Source organism: Lissotriton helveticus, chromosome 2_2 (genome assembly GCF_964261635.1).
Source record: "Lissotriton helveticus chromosome 2_2, aLisHel1.1, whole genome shotgun sequence".
Lineage (NCBI taxonomy): Eukaryota > Metazoa > Chordata > Amphibia > Caudata > Salamandridae > Lissotriton > Lissotriton helveticus.
In genome coordinates, this window is record NC_136060.1 from 486058781 (window position 1) to 486086689 (window position 27909).

At 46.1% G+C, this 27909-nt stretch overlaps 1 protein-coding gene across 1 annotated transcript in view; it reads right to left on the reverse strand.

Moving 5' to 3' along the window:
• Positions 1–13242: 13242 nt before the first annotated feature.
• LOC144821558 (retinol dehydrogenase 12-like) overlaps positions 13243–27909 on the reverse strand; it is a 149365-nt gene continuing 134698 nt past the window's right edge. Inside the window, exons 6-8 of the mRNA XM_078678744.1 lie at positions 23398–24382; positions 21988–23007; positions 13243–13964 (exon numbers count right to left, since the gene is read on the reverse strand). Of these exons, the coding sequence (XP_078534870.1) occupies positions 24188–24382 (195 nt within the window). The 3' untranslated portion in view covers positions 13243–13964; positions 21988–23007; positions 23398–24187. The remainder of the gene's footprint in view (positions 13965–21987; positions 23008–23397; positions 24383–27909) is intronic.

Genomic DNA, 27909 nt, shown 5'->3' on the forward strand with positions numbered 1-27909 from the left:
GTCCCCGGACTCCTTTATTTCCACTGAATGCTCCCACTCACACTGGCTCCTCTGACATCCACCCCAGTCATGTTAGACTCTGCAATGACGAGGCATGGACACGTAACCATGGATGCCTGACCCTAAAATGGCGGCTCCTTGTGACATGTTACTTCGAATTCAACATCAAGATTCCACTTATTTTCCTGAAAACTGCCTGTTGTTTTGAAAATCAGGCTACAACTCGAAGGGTGTGGGGAAACCTCGGCAGCCCCCCCGCCTCCGCCCCGAACGAAATGGAACTGGCCTGACTCGAGTGAGGTCATTAACAGTTATTTTACTTCCAAAGAGACCCACCCAAGTCCTTGTCTAATTCCATCAAGCCCTTTCACCTCACCAACCTCCATCCTACTTCAGATGCCTGACCTTAATATGGCGGACCTACCTGCAATCAACCACCACCAAATTGGCCTCCACCCACCCCCTTCTCATTCCATTGGTCTGCAGCAAAGAGAAAAGCCTCTCCAACCACACCGGACTACATGGACTGGCTCTCCGAGCTTACACCAGCGAGGGATGCTCTCCCACAATCCTCCCCCACTCAGATCACCTATCATGATTCTGAATATGTGATTCATCTTTTTTCTTTAAATGTTTTACCAGTAACTGCACTTTGATATCTTCAGGTTTAAGCTATTTTAATCCTGAATTCTGAGACCTGAGCAACATGGCTGATGCCCGGTGGAGCTGCTAGACAGCTAATGAGGAGATTGGCCCTGGTTTCCCCTTCGACCGTCACCTACCCAGCCGGACATTGGACACAGGGGCATATTATCAAGGAGGTTTATCTCCGCTTTCTTGGCTTTAAAAGCCAAGAAAGCGGAGATAAAATTATCTCCCTATTACCAAGCTGTCGCTAACACCAGTTAGTGACAGCTAATAGGAGATAGCGACCATCTTGGGCCCCGCTTTGCATGTCAGTGATATTTATCACTAATGACATGCAAAGTGGGCGTGCCAAGATGTTAGCGACTGGAAACAGTCGCTAACATCGCTATCTCCTATTACCAACTTTTGGAGATATTCGCGCTAAGCGCGAATATCTCCAAAAGCTAACACCTGCCCTGAGCAGTTCTTCACCATGTTATCCAATGGGAGGTGGATAACATGGCTAAGAGCATTAGCTCGGTAATGCATGAATATCGCTGACTTTTCAGCGATATTCATGCATTGCGGCCGTTTTTTATCGCATTTGCGATAAACCTTGCTAATAGCAAGGTTTATCTGCGATAAAAATCGCCGCAGCTCGGCGATAATTTTTGTCTCTAAACAAGTTAGAGACAAACATTATCGCTAGTTGTTGGTAATATGCCCCACAGTTCCTCCTCGTCTGCCTGCTACTGACTCCTTCCTTCCCTCCCTCCCACAAATTCTTGCAACATTATATTTGTGTACTGTACCTTTCCATGCTCTTGTAACTGATGTAACTTTTAGCATAATGATCCTAAATGTAAAGGGCTCTGATACCCTCTTGGGTCAAGTTCGCGCTATATAAAACTTTATGAATAAATAAATAAATAAATAAAAATAGGTATCTTCTGTGAGCTCCAGTGCTGTAACACAGCTCTCCTCAACCTTTTCATATCTGTGGACCCCAACCAAGTTCACTAATTGAAGACAGGGACCCCAACTAAGCTAATTTCCATGATTTAAGGGTCAAAACAATAATAAAACATAGAATCGAGTACATCTCAGGCAAATACACACGTTTTAAAATACTAGCTCTAGTAGGAATCCATGGGAGGACCTCTCATTTACCCCAGTTTATCTTGTGTCCCGACAAAGACTCAAATCTGGACATCAGATTTTGGAGAGAAGTATCAGGGCTGGTGACTGTTAGAAGTACGTCATCAGCTTGGAGAAGACTTCACCCAACCACATACTGTATCAATCCCTTCGATGATCGGCGATGATCGTATGGCAACTGATAGGGGTGCTATGGCAAGGAGAAAGAGAAGGGTATTTATTTATATATGTTTTAATTTGTATAATTGTGCAACTACCACTAGGTGTCATGGCGATGGTATAAGGCAGCTAAACACTGTGAAGCTAGAGAGGGTTACATGAAATTCAGAGGCAAGGACAATTGAAGTTCATGAAATCGGTAGGTTTTTAAGGCCTTACAAAACTTTAAAAAGTTGAGGGGCAGATTTACAATCCCCTTGCGCCACCAGTACGTCACTTTTCGTGACGTACTAGTGGCGCAGGGGGCTCCTCCATATTTACAAGGACAGGAAAAGCCACCCTGCGAGACTTTTCCTCTCCTTGTAAATACGGCCCCTTCACACGCAGCACTTTGCATTGAAGGGGCGTTCCATGGGTGTTGCTGTGGGTGTTCCCACGCAACACCCATGGAATAAGACACATCTCCAGATTTATGAGCAATCGTAATTCTGGAGATGCGTCTGAATGCTACGTCACCCTAGAGGTGGCGTAGTGAGGCGCAACGAGGAGAAATGTTTTCATTTCTCCTCGATTTTTCCACTTTCAATGCGTGCTGCATTCTACAGCACGCATTGAAAGAGGAAAAAGCCTTCAGTGATTGTTTTTGAGCAGGAAGGGGCTCCTTCCTGCACAACAACAATCTCCCCACGACGCAGGCATCCTTGCACCATGGTGCAAGGATGCCTGCGCTGGCGCTTGGCAGCTGGTTGTGCGCCAGCGCAGGGGAGAGCACAGGAATGCGGCATTTCATTGTAAATATGTCACATTCCTGTGCTTTAGAAAGTGCTGCAGAGTGGCGCAGCCAAAGGGCTTGCGGTGCCCCGCTGCGGCACTTTCTTGTAGATCTGTCCCTGAGTTTGGAACGAAGTTCAGTGGGCAGCTGGTTCCCCAGCTGTGGAAGGACTATTGACTAAAGACTCGTCCGCCCATTCTTGATCTGCGAATCTTAGGCACAGTAACCTTATGTTCCAATGAGGAAGGGAGCACTCTTGAGCGGGCTGGTTTTTTTGAACATAGAGGAAATATTGTAACCAAGTTTGGGGCAGCAAGCCTTATGGGATATACTGAGAGCCTTACACCAGCATCTCTTCTGTACTGGGAGCTAATGTAACTTCTTTCTATATGCCGGACTGCTGTCAAATATCAGTCTAGTAGCCGCGTACTGAACTAGCTCCAATTTGCATACCAAATAGACAGGGTGGTTAACATAGAGTGCATTGCAATAGTCCAGCCTGCGGATAATCAAAGCTTGGATTAGAAACTGTCTGGACTGTTGAGAGGTGACTGGTAAAACCTTTTTTAACTTCTTCTTAATCATGAGGCAGATATTCATAAGTTTCCTTACGGGAAGCTCAAATGACAATTTATTATAAATAAGACACCCACGTAGGGAGCAGTAGTTGTCGGGGTTGGACAGGGTCCCAGTGGAGGAGGCCACCAGGTGGAGGGCCAACAAGATCGGTTGCCGAACACTAATACTTCAGTTTTATCCAATTTTAATTACAGATAATCAGCATTCATACAGCTGGCTACCTCAGCGAGACAATGTTTAAACTGGTCTTTCTGGTTGCTGAGATGACCCACCATGTGGACAAAAGAAACAATCAGATCGGTAAAAGCACCACGTAAATGTTAAAGAATGTATGGCTGAGTGTGGAGCCCTGAGGGGATCCGCGGACTAGGGGACTTATTTACGAGAAGCTTCCGTCATGTTTGAACCACGCGAAGTGGTGTATGTGTGGCACAAACCTCTAAGTCAGATTTATGAAGAGACGCATGGCAGCCGATGGTGCACCCTCGCAGGAGGAAAAGTCAGGAATCCTGCCGTATGCTTTAAATACAGTGCATTTAAATGCTTAAAAAAACATTGCAGTGAATACCGATTTTACCCGGTCTCTTCAAAAGAGCCGTATGAGAGACCGTGTCAAAGGCCGCCGACAGATGAAGGAGGATCAGAGCAGCAGCGCTCCCTTCGTCCAGGATCGTACGGCTATCATTGCAGCAGCTGTACGCGCTGTTTCAGTGCTAAAGGAGTACCTAAAACCCATTGAAATTCATTAACAATGTTATTTTCTTCAATGAAATATATCTGCGTGTTTACCCAACCTTCCAGAATCTTAATTTTCAAAAAAGGGCCAAGAAGTGGGGCAAGAGGACAGCCCAGGCTCTTTCTGTGATTGAGGAGGAGTTCCCCAAAATAAAGTCACCTCAATTGCCCTACGCTAATGTGTTTTGCATAATACCATTTGACTTTAAAGATAAAGCATTGCCCCAATCCCACTCTTTCCATTGTGCGGAAGAGGTAACCCCAATTAATGCCGTTGAACCTCTTCTCAGCGTCTATGGAGACCGTTTGTGCTTCTAAGGGGCTATCGTACATATACGAAAGAAGATTGGCTTGTGTTCTCAGGCGGTCTTGTGAGGACCGTCAGTGCACAAACCCCACTTGAGGCTCACGTACAAGGCAGGCAATTACACTGCATAGAGTCCAGACCAACACCGTTGCCAATATTTGAACCATGGTGTTGATCAGGGAGATAGTGCGACAGCTGTCACCTTCTAGAGAGTCTTTACCTTCTTTTGTGACCAGAGTTATGAATGTCTTTTTGGGAGTCTGCCCTAAGAAATCCAACATGTCCATCTCTTTGAATGCCTCATCCAGCATGGGTACCAACAGTTCTTTGCCCGTTTCATAAAATTCAATGCGGAAACCATCCCCCCCTTGGTATTTGCAAGTCATTACTTTTGTCCGACATGGCAAGAGTGAGCATTTAGTGTATCATCAATTTTCACAAAAGAGGTAACTTTCAATTCTCATGTCTTTGATGTCCAATCCATTAAGAATGAAAGTCCAGGAGCACACTCTGGGGCATATTGCCAAGCTATAGCGATAATTATCGCTAAGCTTGGTTAGCGGGTATAATAATATCGCCGCGCTCCGACGATTTTTACTGCTGAGATACCTTGATATTATCAAGGTTTATCTCAAAAGCGGTAAAAATTGTGGGAAATGCATGAATATCGCTGTAAAATCAGCGACATTCATGCATTATTGTGACAATGCCCTTAGCCATTTTATCCACCTTCCATTGGATAACATGGCTAAGAACTGCTCTGGGCAGGCGTTAGCTTTTGGAGATAATTGCGCTTAGCGCGCTTATTTCCAAAAGTTGGTAATAGGGGATAGCGATGTTAGCGACTGTTTCCAGTCGCTAACATCTTGGCACGCCCACTTTGCATGTCATTAGTGATAATTATCGCTGACATGCATAGTGGGCCCCTAAATGCCCGCTATCGCCTATTAGCGGTCGCTAACTGGTGTTAGCGACAGCTAGGTAATAGGGCGATAAAATTATCGCCGCTTTAGCGGGAAAAATTCCCGCTAAAGCGGCGATAAGGCCCTTGGTAATATACCCCTCTGTTCTTCTTGGACCATGAGCTCTTCTTCCTGTCACTAGGTATGTTGCTTATATTTATTTATTTATTTATAAAGTTTTGTATAGCGCGAACATGACCATTGCAGTTATCAAAGCGCTTTGCAAATAGGAGAATTCGAAAAAGAGGTTCAGAATTAGATGAATAATAAAAACGTCAACTCATTGCCTTGTTCAAGTTACATTCAGAAATATGTGAAGTCTTGTTCAAGTCTGATTTTTGTTTTTTTGTAAAGATGTTTTCAATGTGATTTTTTGTAAATTACATGTTTACTTCCAAAGGACTGTAAATAATGTGCCTTACACAGAATTGTGGTCTGAATAATATGTTTAGATGTCTATTTATTTATTTATAAAATTTCTAGAGCGCACAAATACCTTACGGTGTCTCGGCGCTGGAGTTCACGAAGATTGCAAAGGGTTCCTGCTAAATCTACTGGTTAAAAAGCCAAGTTTTAAGGTGTTTCCGGAATATTAATAAGGATGAACTTGATTTGATGTAAAGGGGAAGCTTGTTCCACAGTTTCGAGGCAGCAACTACGAAGCGTTTGTCTCCCCATGTTGCTTTTATAGTGCGTGGGATGTTTAGCAGCTGGGATGCCGAAGAACGTAGAGATCGATTGGGTTTATAGACACTGATAGATTTTTTAAAGAAATCTGGTCCAGTGTTGTTCAGTGTTTTGTAAATGATGCACAAGGCCTTGAACTTTGTGCGACATCTAATCGGCAGCCAGTGTAGTTGGCGAATGATGGGAGATATGGATGAGAATTTATGTGTGGGCCGGTTAGGATCCTTGCAGCGGCGTTTTGCACAAGCTGTAATTTGTTCAGTACTTGCTCCTGTGCATTCAACAATAGGCCGTTGCAATAATCAACCTTTGACAGAACCAGAGTGGACATTAAGGTTTTACCTGTGTTTGGGGGTAGAAAAGGGAGTAATTTCTTCACCATTCTCAAGGTGCAGAAGGAAGCTGATACTACTGCGTTAGCATGGCTGACAAGGGTTAGCCTATCATCGAATAGGACTCCAAGATTCCTGACTTTTGATACCTGTAGGGGAGGAGCTCCCAGCTCTGATGGCCACCAGACTGGGGACCAGGACGGGGTCAGTTCACCAAATAGCATGACCTCCGTCTTATCGGAGTTTAATTTTAAACAGTTTTGGTCCATCCAGGTGCTAATCGCTCTCATACCTTCCTGGAAATTAGCGGCCACTACTGCTCCGTTTTTGTGGATAGCCAGGACTAACTGAGTGTCATCGGCGTATGATGTCAATCCAATGCCAAATGACTTAATCACCCTCGCCAAGTCCGACACATAGATGTTAAAAAGCGTCGGACTTAGCGAGGAGCCCTGGGGAACTCCACAAGGCAAGATGAAATCAGGCGAGTAGTAACTCCCCATTTTCACAGACTGCTCTCTGTCCGATAAAAAGGATGCCAAGAGAGCCTTAGCTTTGCCCTGAATGCCAATGGCAGCGACACGGTCGATCAAGATGTTATGATCGACCGTCTCGAAAGCTGCAGACAGATCTAGCAGTATCAGGACCGCTGTACCGCCTTGGTCCATAATTATCCTGATCTCTTCTGCTGCTTTTATCAGAGCAGTCTCGGTCCCATGGCCCTTTCTAAACCCAAATTGGGTATCATCTAACAGCTCGTTCTTGTCAATAAAGCTTGATAATTGTAAGTTAATTGCCTTCTCGAAAACCTTAGATGGGTAGGGGAGCGAGGCAATAGGTCGATAACTTTTTAACTCTGCTGGATTTAGTGTTGGTTTTTTTTAGGAGGGGTTTCACAATGACTTTCTTCCAGATTATAGGGTAGTCACCTGTCACCTGTCTATGAAATATAAACAAATATTATGAAGTCTAAAAAACCACAACATTAAGGCATTTAAATTACTTGATCTTATTTTTGACTGAATAATTAAAGTCTGTGTTCATTTGAAGTTTTTGGATTTAAAAGTGGCCCAACCCAGCTGGTTAAAGGCCCAATCCCTTTGCATGTAACTTTTAGAAAGTGCGCATTTTCTTGCTTAACCATTCTGTGCCTCTGCTTGTCTGTAGAATACACATTTGAGTTTGCTGACAGTTGGTCTCTTGTGCATTCACTCTAGACAGTCACACAAAGGGAGCTGAGGTGTGGCTTGCATAACCTAATGGGCCATCACCAGGCAGTGTCTGGAGCCAGGGCAGGGTAAGGCAGGGTCTTGTGCACTACAAAGACTTCAAAGGCAGAAAAGGGTATGAGTATTGAACCTCTTACACTCCCAAATCAGAAGACTTCTGGACTGAGGACTTTCTGCCGGGCAGGAGAGCTGGATTCTGTAGGAGGGACTGCTACTCTGCCTGTTGCATTGTTGTGCTGGCCTGCTTCTTGCTGCTTCTGCCCTGGGAGTGTTTGACTCCTGTTAAGAACTGTCAGGGCCATCAAAGACTTCACCTTCCAGAGCCTGGGCTCTTCTGCTGAGAGTCCGGACTTGCCAAGTTGTGCCAAATTCAGTTCCTGGGCCCTTGGAAGTAGACGCTGGTGATCTGAAGGAGAAAATCCATGCATCGACTCCCAGCATCTGTTTTTATTGGCACATCGCTACAAACTTCAACGCATTGCCCCTGCCACCACCAGAGCATGGTTCCCGCTTGACACAACGATCGGGGCTTACAATGAGGGCCCCAGCTTTCCATCGCAGTGCGTCTGAAGAACTGCTTGAGTTTTGACCACCGCATCACCAAACTCCATGACACACTGCTCCAACTCTTATGCAGTGCCTGCTTCATCGATCTGGAATTGATGCAACACCTGCAATGCCGCTGTGAAACCGATACAGTGCTTGGGGATTTTTGCTGCATCATCCCTGGGTGCCTATTCTTCATCAACACCGCAGCGTAGTAAGGAACAGAGGCTCTGTGTTTGTAAACCAACGCATCACCTCCCCTTCCAGTAAAGAGCCAATGCATCACCACTCCTGACATTAAGGAATCGACGCATGACCTCTCCTGCCTATCAGTAAGGAACCGGCGCATCACCTCCCCTAGTAGTAAGGAACCAACGCTTCACCTCCCTTGAGAGTAAGGAACCGATACATTGCTTTGCTTTTCGTGCGCCTCACCTCCCCCGCACCTTACACCATCTTTGATTTTTGACGCATCCAAGATACTTTGTGCTCAAAGAAACGCATCCATACATTTCAATAGACTGAACTTATTTAACCTTTAAAAAGTGATATCTTTACTTACGTGCGTTGGATATTTGTGTTTTGGTCTTGTTTTATTCAAATAAATGTTGGCTATTTTTCTAAAGTAGTGTGGTGTCCTTTTGTAGTGTTTCACTGTGTTACTGTGTGTGTGTATATGCTTTACACATTGCCTCTTAGATGAGCCTGACTGCTCATGCCAAGCTACCAAAGGGGTGATCAGGTGTCATCTTAGATGTGTAATCCCCTTACCCTGACTAGAGTGAGGGTCCTTACTTGGACAGGGTGCAAACAACTATGAACTAGTGACCCCATTTCTACCACCAGTGAATGTCCAATTATTTGCATACTCGGAACCCCACAGTGCTCCTAGTTTTTCAAAACAGTGATTCAGCTTCCAGCAAATAAGGATGCCGGCAGCGCCCGTCCTATTCCTATGCAGAAGTCGATTCAAAGTGATGGGGCTCTCAGCAGCTTGCTGCGCCATGATGATTGTATTTAGTGTGTGCCTGGAGCTGCTATTGGTGGGTTATTAGGAGGGAGGTGCAGCCCTTGTGGAGGCCTCCCATGTGCTTCCCAATCCTGATCTTCTCTTGGGTGTAGGTATTTTAGGTAGCATGGCGGAGCAACATGGAGGGTCTACTGGTGTGCGGCTCCTCCAGTGGTTGGCGCAACCTGCTGCGGCGGCCACCTTTACGCTGACCATATAATGGTGCAGAGGAGAAGAAGGACTAAAGCAGGTCTTGGATCCTGCAGCCAAATATCTAACACATTACCACATGGCAGACATCTTTGAATGTCTGCCTTGTGGAGTGATGCAGATGAAATGGGGAGTATAACAGGACAGGCGTCTATACAGAAAAAAGAAAACAAGTGCAAAGCCTGAGGAAAGAGTGCAGAGCTCAGATGCCACTGTGGAAACAACTGTCACCAGCAACTCATGTGGAGGCAGGTGAGAGTGTCACTGGCACGGGACCGGGGCGTTCAGTTATCAGTGCAGCTGGGGTGCCAGTTATAAACAGTTTGGAGTCCAGTCACCAATTAAAAACTGCAATATAAACTCCTCAGAGCCACCCTTGCTAATAACAAATGATGATGGAGATGTTGAGGGACAACAGACACAGAGGAAGGACTAATGCACATCTTAGGGCTTGCTGACAAAGCTATCCAAAGCATTGCAACACAGCAGCCATCTTTGCCTAGTCCTCTAAAAATCCTTCTGCCTGGGGTTGGGACTTACAATGCTGAATCCTGAGTCACAACCCCATGCCTTTCACATGAACCAAGGCAATCCTCGGTCAGCGGGGGAGGCTGTAGGATCAGCACTCTTACTTTAAGCAAAATATGGATTTGAAGCACCTCTTAATTGGCACACCCCTTGCCAGGGCCATTTTCTGCTCACACCACACACATGTGTAACAGATTTGTACTTATTTATTTACATTTCTAGCACCAATTATTTGCACATAACAGACACATATGTAACTGATTTGTGCTTGTTTATTTACAAATTGATTGCTATCCCAGTCTTGCTGGAAAAACAGGTGTTAATATCACCCCAGTAAAGTTACTTATTTTACCAACTTCAGAAAACTGTGTTGTCCACGAGATTTGTACATGGCCTTCAAGTTGTGTAAACATTTCAACCATATTTTTATCTATTTCCCAGTTCTGTATAGCACCACGTGAATATTAGCGCGCTACATGCTAGTCACATACAATAGCATATTAGTAAAGAGGACACGACAAATGTTGACAACATAATCAGGTCAGAGAGGACTCAGAGCCTGGTTTGGACTTTGGCAGACAGGGTGTTCTGTTGCAACCTTGATGGCTATCCTGCCCACCTTATTACAAGTGCATTATATCCTGTGACACTTGCAAGAAGGCTCTTAGTCAATATTCAACAAAGAAAATGTATACTTATGCCACAAAGTGGCTGAAAAGATGCATGTTGAACTGATATCTGAATGTGAATACAGTGATTGAGTTCTGCGATCCAAAGATGCGAGATAATTCCAAGAAGCAGCATCAGGACCATGAAGGATTAGTTTGAGCTTGGGCAATTTTGATTCTTGGAACTTCCAGATGTAAGGAGAACAGTAGGAACATTAACCCACTGAGCTGTCTGAACAGCTATATCTTTTGGTGAAATGTAACAGCTAGTACAATAGGCTAGCAAGTTAAGGCACCCACTGTTACCCAGTAGAACCCAGCTTCCATTACTAAATAGATGGCTTGGCTAATTTTTATGTTGCAGAACACTGGGCCATATCTACAGTGACGTGGCGGAGGGAGGCATTAGCCTTCCTTGCTTAACGTCTCTCTCCGCCTCTGCAGCCTTGTGTTTCACCCTGCGATGGCGCTAAGTAAAGCAACTTAGCGCCAACGCAGGCACCCTTACTCGTTGGTGCAAGGGTGTCTGCGTGCAGAGGAGGATTGTTTATTTGTAGGAAGGTGCCCCTTCCTGCACATAAACAAACCTTAAATGCAATGTTGTCACTTTTATGTGTGCTGCTTCGTACAGCACACAAGAAAGTGACAAACTGGCATTTAAAAAAAAGTTTGTTTATGTACAGGAAGGGACACCTTCCTACACATAAACAAACAATGGCATTTTGCTTTTTCCATTTGTGCTGCACAAGGGAGCACATATGAAAAAAGCAAATACGAGGAAAAATAATGCATTTCTCCTCGTTTCGCCATCTTAAGACCAGTGTTTACCTGGTCATAATGTTGGCGCTGCCTCCTATGTACGCCACCCTTATACATAGGGGGCAGCATCAAAATGAATGGGTGTTGCGGTGGAATGCCCACCACAATACCCACTGCCCACCCCTTTCACGATGACCATAGCATGAAAGGGGGCCTATGTACAAGGCAGGGTTAAGCCACCTCAAGTGGCTTAACGATGCCTTGTACATAAGGCGCAACCCCTATCGCCATCACAACGTCACTATAGGTGATGTTGTGGTGGCGATAGGGACTTGTAAACATTCCTCTGTGTGTGTAGTTTCCAGATCACAGGTTTGAAGATTCTGACAAGATAGCTCAGTGGACTATGAACCTAAAGCAAAGCGCTACATGTGATCTGTAGGTCATACATTTGAATTTCTGAAAGGCTTTTTCAATCTTTCAAAGGTCTGAGGTTGAAGCAATGATTACCACAGAAATGGGTAGTAACTAACTTAGCTGAAACCCTGAAAGTTCTGCTGAGGCCTGTGGAATACAGTGAACCAGTAATGACAGACATGGGCCTTTGCTCCACAATTCCAATGTTTCCCTTTCTGTTTCTTCATGTTTAATTTAGAACATCCCACCCTCTGCAGTAGACCTGTTCTGATATCATTATATCCCTTCTGCTTATGGCAGTTGTTAAATGCCCTCTCTGCTGTCATCGGCCAGTCCCCGCCTCCAGTGGGAGTTGTACCTCAGGGACAAGGAATTTAAAAACCAGTGTGCTCCTCTGCAGTGGTCTGTCATGTTATGTAAATAGGAGACAGCAAACAGTTAAGTTTGTATTCTACACATGTTTGACATTTGCCCTTTCTGCAGGATCACCCCAGGTTTTTACTTTCTGTTGCTGAACCCATTTCTTGTTGGCCTTAGGACTTTGTGCATGTTACCTCTGTTAACCGGTGGTAAAGTGATTGTGCTCTCCTCTCTAAACATGTTAAAAGTCCAATTGTTGTTTTGAATGTCATTTTATATATTAATATATATTCTCATTTTTCTATTCTGGTATTCTGTATTTCTGGTTTGGGATTTTCTTCCTTTGTGTTTTCACTTTATTACTGTTTGAGTGCTGTATACATATGTTACACATTGCCTCTAAGTTAAGCCTAACTGCTTTGTGCCAAGCTACCAGAGGGTTAAACACACATGTATTTAGTGACTTTTGTGGCTCGCCCTGACAAGGACTGTCTTTATTATTTGAGGTGGCTTCTCAATTCATTCAACCAATAACCCAATTCCTCACAACATAGTTAATGCTAGTATAAATATTCTGTCAGACTTACAGAACATGAACTATATTGGAATAACAGTAACTTTCTATATATCAGTTTGTAACATAGGACGGCCACTTCTAAACCCTGTAATAACAGATGGGGTTGTTGCCCAGTTCGATGAAGCTTATACACTACATGGATGCCCTTCTTTCCCTGAAGACAAGACTTCAACAACGTCTGCTGTTTCTCATCCCACAAGCTTTGCTCACTTTGTTGTTGAACATTGTTTGCCTTTTTAGCAGTCAAATGATTTTCAAGCTCTTGAGGGATTTTTCAAACTGAGGCAGAGTGCATTGTGGGAGAGGCATCATGGCGCCCAGACTTACTCCAGTGCCTCTGACCCTCCATAGACTTACCAAAGCAAGGCTGAAGGGTAGTTATTGACTGTCCCTGCTCTGTGATTAGACAGGACTTGGACCCCCTATTCTCATCTGCACCTTTTACTCCTCTGTAATCACCTGGGCAGGGCAGCCTGTTTTTATGAGTGCTTTTGCCTCGTCTTTCAGTGCTTTCTCCTTCTTTCTCCCCATGTTTCTGTGTGCTTTCTCCTGCTTTTGCCTCCTTTTTTAATGCTTTCTTCATCATCTCCTCAATTTTTCCGAGTGCTTTCTCCTGCCTAATTTTGTTACTACTTTTTCCTTCCTTCCTTCATGTTTTTCTGAGCACTTTCTCCTGCTTTTGCCTCATCTTTTACTGCTTTCTCCATCCTTTACCCCATTTTCTTGAGTGCTTCTCCAGCTTCTGCCTAGTTTTTCTTTACTGCGTTCTTCTTCCTCTCCCCTTGTTTTTCTGAGTGCTTTCTCTGGCTTTTGACTTGTTATTCACTGCTTTCTCCTTCTTTTCCTCACATTTTTTAGTTTTCGTTTGCGCAGCACTTCCGCTATGCTAGTGAAATCTATTGTATTCAATAATTCTTAAAAGGGACCTTCTCTTTTTATTGGTCTGTTTGCTTGCCACTTTACTTTTCTTCCATTTTATTGTGGTAGCATTTTCTCCCTTCTGTACTTTCCTTATCAGTTTCCCGTGGCTCAAGTACTCTTTCCCATCCGCTGTGGAGACTGGGACTTTTTTCTTTTGAGCCTCCTTCTGTTATGTACTTTTTCACGAGTTGTCGGTACACATTTTGAATCAGCTTCTCTAGTGCTGCATGTGATAAATCCTCCCCAGCCCCAGTCCCGTACATGCAGCCAATCTTTCCTAAAACCAATTTTCAGGCTAGCTTTTGCTGAAGGTAGCCGTGCTCTCAGATCTCCAAGCCACTCTGATGACAGCCCTAGCTGAGGCGAGGTGGCAGCTAGGCATCGATAGGGCTTGAAGTGCTCTGTGTGCTCCTTGAACGGATGTGGAAAATTAGTACGTTTTGGTGAACATTATCTGCGCCATCTTGCCTCTTCCCCTGATGCCACACTTTTGTCGTGCGCGCCCGCCATTTTGAGATGCCCCGATCAGAACAAACCCTTTTGCATGCCGCTGGCCCCTGACATAGCCCTTTGCCTTCACTAAGCCTGCACGCTGACCACCCCCTGCTTGCACCTGCCTTGAGTCATAAACCCCTCTTCGGCGCTGCTCTGCCCCAGGCCCTCATCCTGTTCCCAGCGCGACACCTCCCTGCTTTCCTTTCATGATCTCCGGCCCTTAGATGCAAACCCCCTTTTCCCCGTGTGCCCGTTTTATCCTCCCCGTTCCCAAGCCGACACCCAGCTCTGCCGATACCATCCTTGCCCCTCCCCGTACAATAGAAAGCTTCCCCCATCAAAGAATCCCCGGGTTGATCAAAGCCCCCACCCCATGAGATCCGATCAAACTCCCCACATTCCATGAATCGGCGGATTATCCAGCTGCGCGATGCTCATCACCCGTTGTGACTAGGGTGGGGACTTCAACTGTAAATGTGTGTGGGAACGGGCCCAAAGGGGAGTTCCGAGAATGTCTTTTCCGTACATCAAAGCTTTAAACATGTATGTGTAATCTACAATAAAGTCATAAATGTGGGTATAAGAGGCCAGGCCTCAGAAATACAGTTAGAGCACCTCAGAACGATACCTTCTGTCCGTTTCGTTGTGTTCTCCTCCGGAGAGAATAAAAAACCTTGTTTCCTGCTTTCCAGTCTCCAGCGCCTGCCTCTTCATTGATTTAAATAACTAGGGGGTCACAGAGGCAATACCGCCGGGCAAATATCGATTGTCCCCGACCGATTGAACTTTTTACAATTGGCGTCCCAAGCGTGGGGCCCATCAGCGACTCGTGGATCCAGTGGGAGAGGTCCCGACGACAGAGTGAACGACTGCAACGATCGGGAGAGCTCTTGCCCAATAGACCCTCGTCTGGCAGCCGATCATCCGAACTTCACTAGTTCCGAACAGACCTCTCTCGAGTGATCTACGGTCCTGACTGGGAACCATCAGGAGTGCCGTGAGAAATACGAGAAAAAGAGGACGATCGGGCGCTGGATTCGGAAGACAAGAAACTGTCCACATGGTCCGGGTAAGGTCGTGTTGCCACGACAAGTTGCGAAAAAAATTTGTTTTGATTGCTTGATTGTTCAAAATACTAGTATTGCTCTGTTTATTTTTATTTGAGATTCACTGTCTGCAAACGGAGAAACAACAGGCTTTCTCTCCCTTTGCAAGCAGTGGAGGATAGGTAGGGTAGCAGCCGTGCTTGTTCTTTTTCTCCCCCACTCAATAATTGCTTGAAACTGAACTGTTGTTCACAAAACTATTGTTTCCTGGAGATTCCCTGTCTGCAAGCAGGGAAGAGACCACCCTTTTTGCAGATAGTGAAAAGGGTAGGTAACGCAGATCTTTGCGGACCTACTCATTCTCCCCATTGTTATTTATTGGTCGTTTGGTTTTATATTTTTTTTGATCCATGAGGTATTCACTACCTGCAAACAACGTAGAATAGAAATATTCTGTCTAGTCTTTGCACCTAGTGATAAGATAGGCAGTGCTGACTTTTTAGTCCCTCGTTACGAGCCGTCATGTCTGTCTTCTCCCCACTGATAAATAGCCTGTTTAGCCCGGACCGGGTGTTGGAGGTGGACCATATAGCTCCACTAGAAGGCACCCCTAATAAGGACATGTTCATAAACTATGGGTTAGTCACCATAGCTTATAATAAATTATGGCACAGGTATACCGAAGATAGCCAAGACAAACAGTGGCCACTGGCAGGATCCTTTGACCTTGATAAAAATAGAAACGTTAGAAATAGCCCTTCGAAATAATAAGACGACGCCAATTATGCTCGACAGTCTCGGTATGTGGCGCAGAGAGGCTACGAAACGACAGAGAAAAGACGAGGATAAACCAAGTAGGGAAATATACCGACAGGACAACCCCAGGACACCGCTACCCACAACTTATCCCCCGACACTATGCAAAGGACGACCAGACTTAGGGTCAGACCAATGCGCTTTTTGTAGGTATGTCGGACACTGGAAAGCCCAATGCCCGACTCTACTGAGCGTGAGTAAAGGCAAAGGGCCGACAAGAACGACAGACCGACAGTACGAGAAAAGGCGCGAGACAGAGAAGAACCCGACTTACATAGACAGACCAGACAGGACCACCACGTTTGATTATGCCCGATGGCACAGATTTCGCCAGGAAAATCTCAGCGGCATGCTCAAGTTCTCCTAGGTCGGGCAATGTCAAGACGGGAACCCAGCCTCGTTTAAAATTCACAGACGGAAAGAGATAATTATGACCAATAACTGTTTTATATTCGTCTTGGGTCTTTGTATGTCGTACTTGTACTGTCCCCCGTCTGAGTTTGTGTGTATGTAATGTGCAAATCTGCGTCATCCCTCTACACGTGTTTCCGTGTTACTCGACCTCTGTTAGCAGAAACTTAGCATAAAAAGCAACCTGGAAAGAAAGAAATGGTAAAACAAAATCCGTAGACCATTAATAAACTTGAACTTTTAATTTAACACAACAAACAAGGAATAATAACGATAAACTGTAGAAAATGAAAGTCAAACAGAACATTCGCCCCCCCCATTCTGGAACCTTCCAAAGTAGGGCAGGGTTACGGCTACGCCCAACCAACGGCAACCCAAATAAGGCGAGCCCCGCCGCCAACTCTTGGTCAGGAAATCTTAACGTATGGGGGAGCCGGAGGAGAGGCAGGAGCCCGCAGCCTGGGCATTTGCAGGTAGTCCCGCCACATGTCTCCTTGGCCGGCAGCAACGGGCCTGGAAAGACTAAGGTAGTCCCGCCACATGTCCAAAGGAGAACGAGGCACCTCTTCCTTTTCTCTTCCGTCACAGCCGCAGCAGTCCTGGACGGCGGGATGTCCTGCACGTACCTCCACAACAATTTGTCCAAGTTGGGCTGGGAGGGAGAGGCGACGCGGACGAGCCTCTCCCACCTCCACCGGTAGGAGGTTTCCCAGCCCCCAGCCCGACGCCGAACATCCCCAGTCAGGCGATGGTGCCCATACTTCCACAGCACCGAACACACAATGGTGGCACCCCAGTATTTGCGCAGCACCGAACGTACAATGGTGGCACTTGGGGAACACCGGATGTGGAGAGGCCTTCATGCGGGGCGATGAAAAGGAGCGGCGTGGAGTGCACCGGGAGAAGGAGACGATGTGAACGAGTCTCCCTCGCCCCCCCAGGTGGGGGCATCACAGCTGCACCCCAGCTGAACGTCCCGCTCTCACAAAACAGGGACCTCTTCCTTTCACTCCGAAGGGTCTCTTCCATTCTTGCAAACTCGACGAGAGTGGCCCCTGTAGGGCCTCAAAATGGCGTCTGGATCCGCTGGAAGGCGGGCCCCGGCCACTAGAGTAACTTTGGCCAGCCGTATAACTCGAACATTTGTCCCATGGAGCACGAGCCCCCATCTCCGACAGCATCTCCGCAGCCTTGAAGATCATACAAAGGTCCCCGGCGGAACCTTCGGCCTTTGCAGGTTTCCGGTAAGGGACGGCTGCCTTGATCGCCAACGAAACAAACATGACATTGCCACACCTTCTGTTAGCGTGAATTCTAGAACTGCCGAAAAGGACTCTGGTCCAAACTGCCAGTAAAGGAAACATTTCCCCCTGATGCTGCTTCCGGACTGTGCCGGCCCCGCCCAAAATGGCGCTGGTATCAATCGGAACTTACAAACACCTCGTGGTGTTCCTTCGCACTAATATAAACTTGATGTTCTGAGATTTTATATGATCCTTTGTACACTTGGCTAGAAAAGACGAAGAGAACTCACTCGACGAATAGTGTGAAAAAGATCCCCGTTACAAATGTTGATTACGAATGTACAATGTATTATATTTTTATAACTGATGTAAACCCCATTTACGACGCACACGTACGGTATGCATATAGGAAATCTGATTACAACTGTTATGATTATGCTTCTAAATTATGAAAATATATGCCCCCGAACCCCCAGCCAATGAATAGACGTTTTAGTCTCTTACAAATGAATGAGTAAAACTTTCCGATGTTTTTATTGCTGCAAACGACACCCCCCACTGTACGCACTTTAGCCATTGCCACGACCGACCAAATACGACCGCACCCTCATAATCCATATGCTGAAATGATTTTGCAAAATAAAGTCTTTGAAACTATGGACGGGTATTGCATGCTTTATTTTAAAACAATATGGGATGGGTGGGAAAGTTCTTTTCTGTGCACCCTACTCTGCTCTCTCTTTAAGGTTAAAAGAAGATGGTTGCCCAGCCCTGGAGGACGGATCGGATCGACAACACGACACTCCGCCTCCAAAGTACGCGACTGACTCATGAACTCTCGCGTGGAGGAAGACCTTGACTTCCAAGGATGGGTAAAACGAATGGTGTAAATGAGGGAATGTAAAAGGAGGGTGAAATGAAATAATGTAAATATTATAAAGTACAACGTTCCAAAGTAGCAGGGACCCAAGAACCGAAGAACTTTAGAACGCCACGGCGTTGAAAGAGGTTTAAGGATCCCGATAGTGAGATATATCCTTTGACTAGATACCTCGCACTAGGCACCTCTGGTTTCCTTTTTATGTTTCCCCGCACACGCCCTACATGAACGCACTACCCCCCCTCGACTCCGGAAACCATATCCCCGGGGACCCTGCCCCAAGGAGGAAAGACGAGTAAGAGGTAAGTAAAGGACTTATGAATCCATGTATTTGAATGCGCGCGAATGCTGTCTCCCCCCCCCCCCTTTTTCCTCCCTCTGCAGGTTACATCAGAGATTACAGCCAAGGTGTGGCGAAGATCTGAGACCTTGCCATGTCTAAATACACGAAACGGACTAGCGCCGCAGGGTGGTGTCTAAGCACGCCTGCAAACTACTCACGTATCGAACAGACCCGGAAAATTAGCACAACTTGATAGAAAGTGATCACCCTTAAACCAGACCGGACGAATGAACCCATGTCACGTATGATGCGAAACTGTGAGGAAATGTGTGTGTGTGTGACTGAGGCGTTGACCCAACTGGTCAAAGGACCGAGAATGCGAGAAAGTGCGACAAAATGGTACCTCCTTTCTTCTTTCCTTTTTCTCGAGGCACGTCCCCTCTACCCTGTCTAATGCTCAAACTGCATGATTACAAGATTCTAACACGGACTCGTGAATACCCTTTACTGTGTAATGCACTAAATAGCCTTTCTTGAATACACTGCCACCCTCTCTGTTGCACGTGTACTATTTAGCCTGCCGTTGCACTCTCTCTCTCTCTCTCTCTCTCTCTCTCTCTCTCTCTCTCTCTCTCTATTTCTGCACTCCCACTCTTCCGAGTGGTTAGCCCCGAAATTGGCAGATCGCCACCCCTAGCACACCACCTAATTGGCTTCAAATACCGTCAGTATTTGCACACAAACTTGTCTCTAATACAATCACCCTGAAGCCGCGTCATTACCTCTCCTTTTCCGCTAGAAGTCAATGAACCCAGGTTGGGCCGTAGGGGAAAGGACAGGTAAGGCGACAGAGGTTCCCTAATCTGACCCGAAATAAGGGAACTACATGTCAAACGGCTCCTATAGTATAAAACAAGGACCTCAGAATACGCGACCCTCCCCTCCCCGAATTGTCGCAATACCCAAACCGGAAAAGTGACCACCCCCGTTACCTCCCCTGTCTATGTCCCTGGTTGTTTCCCATAAAACCCCTGTCCTTCCTAGTTAAGTAACCGGGCTGTAAAAGGTTACGTAGGACCCAGAATGATGTTTTACAAGGTTAACAGACTAGACCAAGGTAAAGAAATCATCAAAATGAACCCCGCAGTAGTTGAAAAACAGGATGCACCGATAGAAAGGAAATGTTTAGCCATGTTCGTCTCTCAGCAAAATACCTGTGTAGTACCATGTTGACGACTCACTGTACCCTTTTGTAAATGTAAAACTCTAGAGAACGGCATATCTTTGCCAGATTTGTCTCCCGAAGGTGGGTTACCATCAGATGAACTGTCATGCCTGTAATAAATAATTATGAAGGAAAGTCATAATAAATCCAACAGGTCCGTCACCGGTCATTCATATGCCAGTTGTGAACATTAAATATAACGGACATTTTCATTCTTTGCCTGGAGCTGGGAGAGAAATAGACTTTTTGATTATCTTCATCTGCAAATTTTCTAAAGACTGTCTTTTCAAACTTGTTTAAGGGTACTGCTGTTGGAGGAGAGAAGGACCGGATGTGGGAGCACGAGGCCCGACTGCAGACTAAGGAACACCTGCGACATTAGCCAAGGCGAGACCACGACTGAAAAGAGCTGCAGGACGAGGCACTGTTTTCGACAGCATGAAAAGAAAGGGTCGACCTGATGCCCCTGCTCGACGTCCAGTGCCTGTCGACAAGTCCCCGCTCTCTGAATTCCGTCACACGCCCGCCTATTTGAAGTCTCTCGTTCCCCTAGTTTGTTCCCAATTTGGCCTTGCTCCATCCCCCTTTTTCCTCTGACCTACCCTATGGACTGTTTTGAACGCTCTTCTTCCATCGGAACTTTCTGACAATCACCTCAAAGGACACAGGGCGTAAAGGACCTTTCCGACCAGAAACGCGAGGAAAGGGTCGTGCCCTGCAACGCAGAACTTAGAACAGAGCTGGACTTGTAGCTCCACCGCCGGTGCTCAACAGCGCCAACGAAAGATCACAAAGAACAATGAGAACTCATAAAACTTCGAACATTTGACATCCCCAACCACCGTTTTGCTACGCCTCATTTCTCTCCCAGCCGCCATTGTATTGATCCTGCTCCAATCCGAATCTGAAATATGTATTAACCTGCCAGTTCACGTTATGATATGTACTTGCTGCTCGCCGTTTTTGTATTTCATTCCTATGACTTTCCTGCTGAACAAATTTATCAAAGTTTATCGAATAGGTGCACCTCCTAAAAACTAGAAACCTCAAAATGTATTGTTTGCAACTCTTTTTCATCTAGGGTTCCTACCGTTTTCTTTCTCATGCTCACCACAGTAGAACCGAATAGAAAATGAACCAGCAAGATGTCTTGAATATGTTAAAGGGAGGACTGTGGAAAATTAGTACGTTTTGGTGAACATTATCTGCGCCATCTTGCCTCTTCCCCTGATGCCACACTTTTGTCGTGCGCGCCCGCCATTTTGAGATGCCCCGATCAGAACAAACCCTTTTGCATGCCGCTGGCCCCTGACATAGCCCTTTGCCTTCACTAAGCCTGCACGCTGACCACCCCCTGCTTGCACCTGCCTTGAGTCATAAACCCCTCTTCGGCGCTGCTCTGCCCCAGGCCCTCATCCTGTTCCCAGCGCGACACCTCCCTGCTTTCCTTTCATGATCTCCGGCCCTTAGATGCAAACCCCCTTTTCCCCGTGTGCCCGTTTTATCCTCCCCGTTCCCAAGCCGACACCCAGCTCTGCCGATACCATCCTTGCCCCTCCCCGTACAATAGAAAGCTTCCCCCATCAAAGAATCCCCGGGTTGATCAAAGCCCCCACCCCATGAGATCCGATCAAACTCCCCACATTCCATGAATCGGCGGATTATCCAGCTGCGCGATGCTCATCACCCGTTGTGACTAGGGTGGGGACTTCAACTGTAAATGTGTGTGGGAACGGGCCCAAAGGGGAGTTCCGAGAATGTCTTTTCCGTACATCAAAGCTTTAAACATGTATGTGTAATCTACAATAAAGTCATAAATGTGGGTATAAGAGGCCAGGCCTCAGAAATACAGTTAGAGCACCTCAGAACGATACCTTCTGTCCGTTTCGTTGTGTTCTCCTCCGGAGAGAATAAAAAACCTTGTTTCCTGCTTTCCAGTCTCCAGCGCCTGCCTCTTCATTGATTTAAATAACTAGGGGGTCACAGAGGCAATACCGCCGGGCAAATATCGATTGTCCCCGACCGATTGAACTTTTTACACGGATGCACAGTATCCTGCGCCGGGTTGGGAAGTCTAAGATTTACACACCCCACCACTGACCAGAACTGGACATGGTTCTACGCCATGAGTGCCGAGGAAAAGCCGGCACAATCTGACTGCAGAATGGAGTTAACTTCAGCACATACATATTTCAGGTCAGGGCATTGGAGCAGAATCATGAAAGTACCCAGACTAGCAATGAACACTTAAAATACTCCAATGTCATTAACATACTTGAACGTGAAGCAAGGGCAATTGGAGCACATGAGACATCATGTTTAGTCCACAATTTACTGGGTCAAGAAATCCCATGCATTTATTATATTTAGCAACAATGATGTTTACATGGGACTCCGTCCAACCAGTTCTTTGGCGATTTCGACAAGCAGAGCCACTCTGTATCACCCATCCCGCTCAGTTCTTTCAATTTCTTACTACCGTTCCCTCATTTGGGTTGGAGCTGTATTTTTTAACACCGTTTTGATATAATAATTATTTTTACCTTGGCTTCCTTCATTACATGCCAAGTCCTAATTTCTATTTGTACTTTAGCCAGTATGGCTCGTCACCACTGCTTTGACACATTTTGCAACACAAGCGCAATCCAAGATGGCCGGATTTTGTGGTAGTTCCTCTACACAGTCTTCTCCTTTAGTCCACTCTTTATTTCATGCATGAAGGTAAAACAGCGTCCTGTTCCTATGCTTAAGACGCCACACCGACTAGCGAGACCTAATTTTCATGTACTTAGCTCAGGAGATTTATTTTTATTACTACTGAGTTTAGTCTCTGCTTCTTAATGTTAGTGCTAATGGTTATTTTATTTAAGACATACCGGTGGGATCTTATCAGGGACTCCACATTTCATCTGCTGACTGACATCAAACGCTATTGTCAGCACATTCTTTATGTTCAGCAGGCGCCATGTGATACCTTCAGCCAGGGACAGCTTTGAACACCCTTAAGCCCACAACTGCTCACCAAACAACTTACAACAAAAAACAGCTGAGTATTAACAAAATAGGTGAAACCTAATGCATTTACCAATGCTTGTTCTAAGTGTTTTCTTCTGCTCTTGCCCTGTTTTTCACTGATTTCTCCTTCCTCTCCTCCATTTCCTGAGTGATTTCTCCTGCTTTTGCATCATTTTTCACTCCTTTCTCAGCGAAGCAGATAGCAACTCCAGCGTCTCGAGACCCTCATGGGTGATTTGTTGTGCTTTATAATCCCTGATTGATTGATTGATTGATTGAGGCAAGGTGTTGCAGTGAAAGGTGCAGTAGAACTCCTTCTGGAAGAGTGCATGCTCAGTTCGAGGTCTTCAGTCTGAGCTAAGGGAGGTCCGGAATCTGAAGCGTTGAATTGGATCAGAAGGTCGCTGCATTGACATCCGGCATTGCTTGGACTCTGAAATAATATTCCCGCCATGGCCCAGGGTAGAAACAACTGAAACCCATTTTTAGACAATCACATGCATCTGTGAAAACTTCTAAAGAGGTAGCTATTTTCGCTAAAAGTCACACTTAAATCAGTGCTTAATTTGAGCCGGTGGGTTCCTGTGCTCGGCACCAGCACTTAATTGTCAACACCAGGGTTTGTAACAGTCTGCCACATGGAGGCGCTGTCTGATTTAACAATGGCCACAACAACAGTTGTTAATTAATTAAATATAAATTAAAAATGAATATTAACTGCCGCCCAAGCCATTCTTATAGATTTGGTGGCCTGGAATAGTCACACTTGTAGGAGTGTGAAGGTTAGTAGCTGTGTTGCTACTGCCATTGGCAGTGCTGGGACGGGCAATGCGTGGTGCCAGCTGCAGCGGCCCACTGACGATGGCCCTGGCACTTATTGTTTTTACAAATTAAGCACTGACATAAATGCACCCTGGCCAAACATTTACAATTGAAATCACCAGCAAACTTTGTTACTGCAAACTCCATCTTCTACGCCTTTCGGACAGTCACTGATGAATTCACACTTACAACCACTTTCAGAAAGCGACAACACCCCGAACACACTAATAACGCTCAGAGATACTGATACACCAATAAACACACCCAGTCCAGTACCTATGGAGAAACACAATAAATTGCTACTCACAAATAGGCACCCAACACTCACAGACAATGACTCACAGAACTTCACAATTACCCCTAGTAGATGGGGGCATGTCCTGGGCACACTTGCTACTATTTCATCACTTATTGGTCTTTGGTGTCACTGAGTCCAGTCGCCCGCTCACAGGCGTCCCAGAGTTTAGTGGCCAGGGCCATGTCTCTCGCCTCTTCGCTCGGCAGGACGAGCGAGCAATCGCTGTCGAAGTACTTCCCGGAGATCCCGGACACGTCCTCGGCGACCGCGCAGTAGATGGTGCTCGATGCTCCTTCCTCAGGCGACTGCAAGACACAATGCATCTAACCAGTTAGCACTGTTACATTGATTCATTTATTATTCTTTTTTAATGTTTCCATTTTAGTTTCCTTTACAGCAACATCAAATTCTTACAAAGTATAAGAATAGGATTATATGGTTAAGGTTAAAAGAAGGTAACATCGATAGCAAGGATGACATTTGATGCTGTACACACCCAAATCGTGCTGAGGTTATATCTATCAGCAATTTTCAGTACATAAAAATGATACAGAGAAAATCAAATAATTTAATGAGGGCTATCAGGAAGAATGTGGTGGACAATGGAAAGAAACTTCATATGCTGGGTCAGTTCTGAGGATGACCTAATTTCAGAAGGATGCACTTGTGATCCCTCCGATCTCATGAGTGTCCTCAATGGTAATGATATGATTTACTTATTTGTATCATTTCTAAAGTTTCAAATTTGTAAGTTTCAAATTAGTGTTTGTAGAGGACGATTCCTTACACACTAATGGGCATATTAGCATGAACCTTGTAAAAATTATTGCCGTTTTAGCGGCAGGAAACTGCCGCTAAAACGGCGATAATGGGCTTGCTAATATGCGTTATGGAATTCCAATAGAAGCCCAGGTTAGATGTCCTGCACATCTAACCTGGGCTTCTATTGGAATGCTATAACGCATATTAGCAAGCCCATTATCACCGTTTTAGCGGCAGTTTCCTACCGCTAAAATGGCTATAATTTTAACAAGGTTCTTGCTAATATGCCCCTTAGCTATTTCACAAGTGACATTTACCAACTCTGCTTTACATGCACAGAGTTCTCATCCACCCAGTCTTATACCTAGTTTATCCCACGGTAAGTGAGGTATAACTGCTCTAAAACATCAAACTTTCATCTGGAAACAAAGGTTCATCTCTAGAGGGTATTCTTGTAAATTGATATGCTTAGTAAATTCTTGGGTCCTGGGTGAGATAAGAGGCACTTCACTGGTCCCAAAGAATAGACATATTAGAATGAAAGACAAATATAGGTTTATCACAAAATCCGTGATGCACAATACACGATTTGGAGGATTAGTTATGTACGCCCTGATTTAGAAGGCTAACTGCCATATTTACAAGAGGACTGTGCCACAGAAACGCCACTTTTACTGACGTTACGGTGGTGTAATACCCTGCTCCATAAATACCAAGTGGCATTAACACCGCTTTGTAACTATGTTACCCTTTCATGCAGTTTTTTGTGTGAAAGGGGTGTGTAATGGTTGTTGCTGTGGGCAGTTCCACCACACCACCCATTGATTTTTAATGCTGCCCCAAATTTTCAAAGATGTGTAAATCTGTGGCAGCGCGAAAAATGAACGCCATGCAAGAGAACACGTTAGAATGGCGTAACAAGAAGAAACACTTTTATTTCTCCTTGTTTTTGCAGCTTAGACCCCAGCAGGCTGCCTCTCTGGATAAGCCGGAGCAGCTCTTATGTGGACTACTTAACGTCCGGTCCCTCTGTAAACACCACACGGAGATTGTCTTTCTTATTGAGTCCTGCAGACTCGATGTGCTTTTCCTTACGAAAACTTGGACTCGGGCGGACAGTGAGGTAGAACTCGGTCTGGCGTGCCTTCAGGGCTATAAAATCAGGCATACTCCTCGCTTGAAGAACAGAGGGGGAGGTATAGGCTTTATCTTCCGGGAAACTCTAGCACTTTCGCAGCTTCAGATCAAGGAGGTGCCGGGCTTTGAGCTTATGGGCTTCTCCTTTAAAGGACAGGAGAAAACGCTACATTCAGGGGTGCTTTGCTATAGACCACCGGGCAATGCCCCTTCTACTCTGCCGGATTTTATTGATCTTATTTACGATCTTTCCAACTCCCACAATAGACTGCTAGTTCTGGGTGATTTTAATCTATGGCCGCACGGGCCTCTAGACTCTGCCTATCATGATTTCTGCCAGGCCTGTAGCAACATTCAGCTGCAACAGCTGGTTCTCTCTGCGACCCATCAGAAAGGCCACGCTCTAGACTTGGTTTTCGCTGACGCCCAGCATGTAGTGGTGAATGACATCATGTCCCAATGCTGGACGGACCATGCGCTTGTCTCCCTTCATCTTTACCTTCCTGCAGCCCGAGTGATACAGGGCTGAGTAATACCAAAATGGGCAGACCTTGGTCCAGACTCCTAAAATCTCCAGCCCTGCCTATCCTCCTTCCGGAAGGTTTTGCACTAGGAAACGGTGTCAATGAAAGCTATGCCAGTTTATGTCGGCAGATTTCCGACTCCCTGGATAAGGTGGCCCCACTGCGCAGATCAAGGATTAGACAGAACCGTGCCATGCCGTGGTATACCCCTGACCTCTTGCAGCTGAGGCTGAGATGCAGGCGGGCAGAGAGAGTGTGGAGGAGGCACTATCTGGACTCTGCGGAAATCACCTTTAGATTGACATTACAGGAATACAAAGCACAGATTAAGCGTGCCAAAGCAGTCTATTTGGAGGATATGTTAAATCAGACGACTAACAAGTGTCAGTCCTTGTTTAAGATTGTGAATGACCTTTCCCAACCGGCTGGTGCCATGAATACTATCCCAATCTCACAGGTCTTGCGTGATTCTCTGGCAGCTGCTTTTGAGGATAAGATCATCACGATTCTGAGTGGACTTGCCGGGGGGGTTTCGCCTTTGTCGGCCCCCTTGGACAATCTATCTAGTCAGGCTCCCCTGGGAGGTCTCCCATGCTGCTCTCAGTTGGGAGTTCCGGGTGAACCTTCCAGTCGACCCCAGCGGAGTTACTTGTACCTCGGCGCGGGAGATCTGGAAGAGTCCTCCAGTCGACCCCAGCTGAGTCGTCCTTCTCCTAGTCCGGGAGCTCCGGGCGAATCTTCCAGTCGACCCCTGCCGAGTTGTTCTTCTCTCGGCGAGGGAGCTCCGGAAGCGTCTTCCAGTCGACCCCGGCAGAGTTGTTTGTCGCTCAGCTTGGGAGCTCCGGAGGAACCTTTTAGTTCTTCCCAACGGAATGATCCCCCTCTTAGCCTAGTAAATCCGGGAGTACTATCCAACTGTCTCCTGCCAAGTCGCCCCTCTTCTAGTTTGGTGGCTTTGGAGAAATCTCCCAGTCAACCCCGGCAGCACTGCTCTCTTCGTGGCCCGGAAGCCCCGGGTGAACCTCCCATTCAACCTCAGCTGAGCTGCTTCTCTCTTCCCTCCTTTGAGGAGTTTTGTAAACTGGCACAGACTGTATCTTCAGGCTCTCCGCTGGATCCTCTCCCGCATAAATTCTGGAAGTTATTCCAGGACGAACTCTTCCACCCTCTGTATTCCATCTGCCATCAGTCGCTTGTTACTGCGACTGTTCCGGAGAGCTGGAAGCTGGCGGTGGTCTCTCCCCTCCTGAAAAAACCTACACTTGACCCCTCCTGCTTGTCAAATTATAGGCCTATCTCCCTGCTCCCTTTTCCGGTTAAGATCTGGGAGAAGTTGGTCACCCGCTCTCTATCCAGTTTCCTAGAGGATAACAGCTGGTTGGATGTGGCCCAGTTTGGGTTTCGGCCAG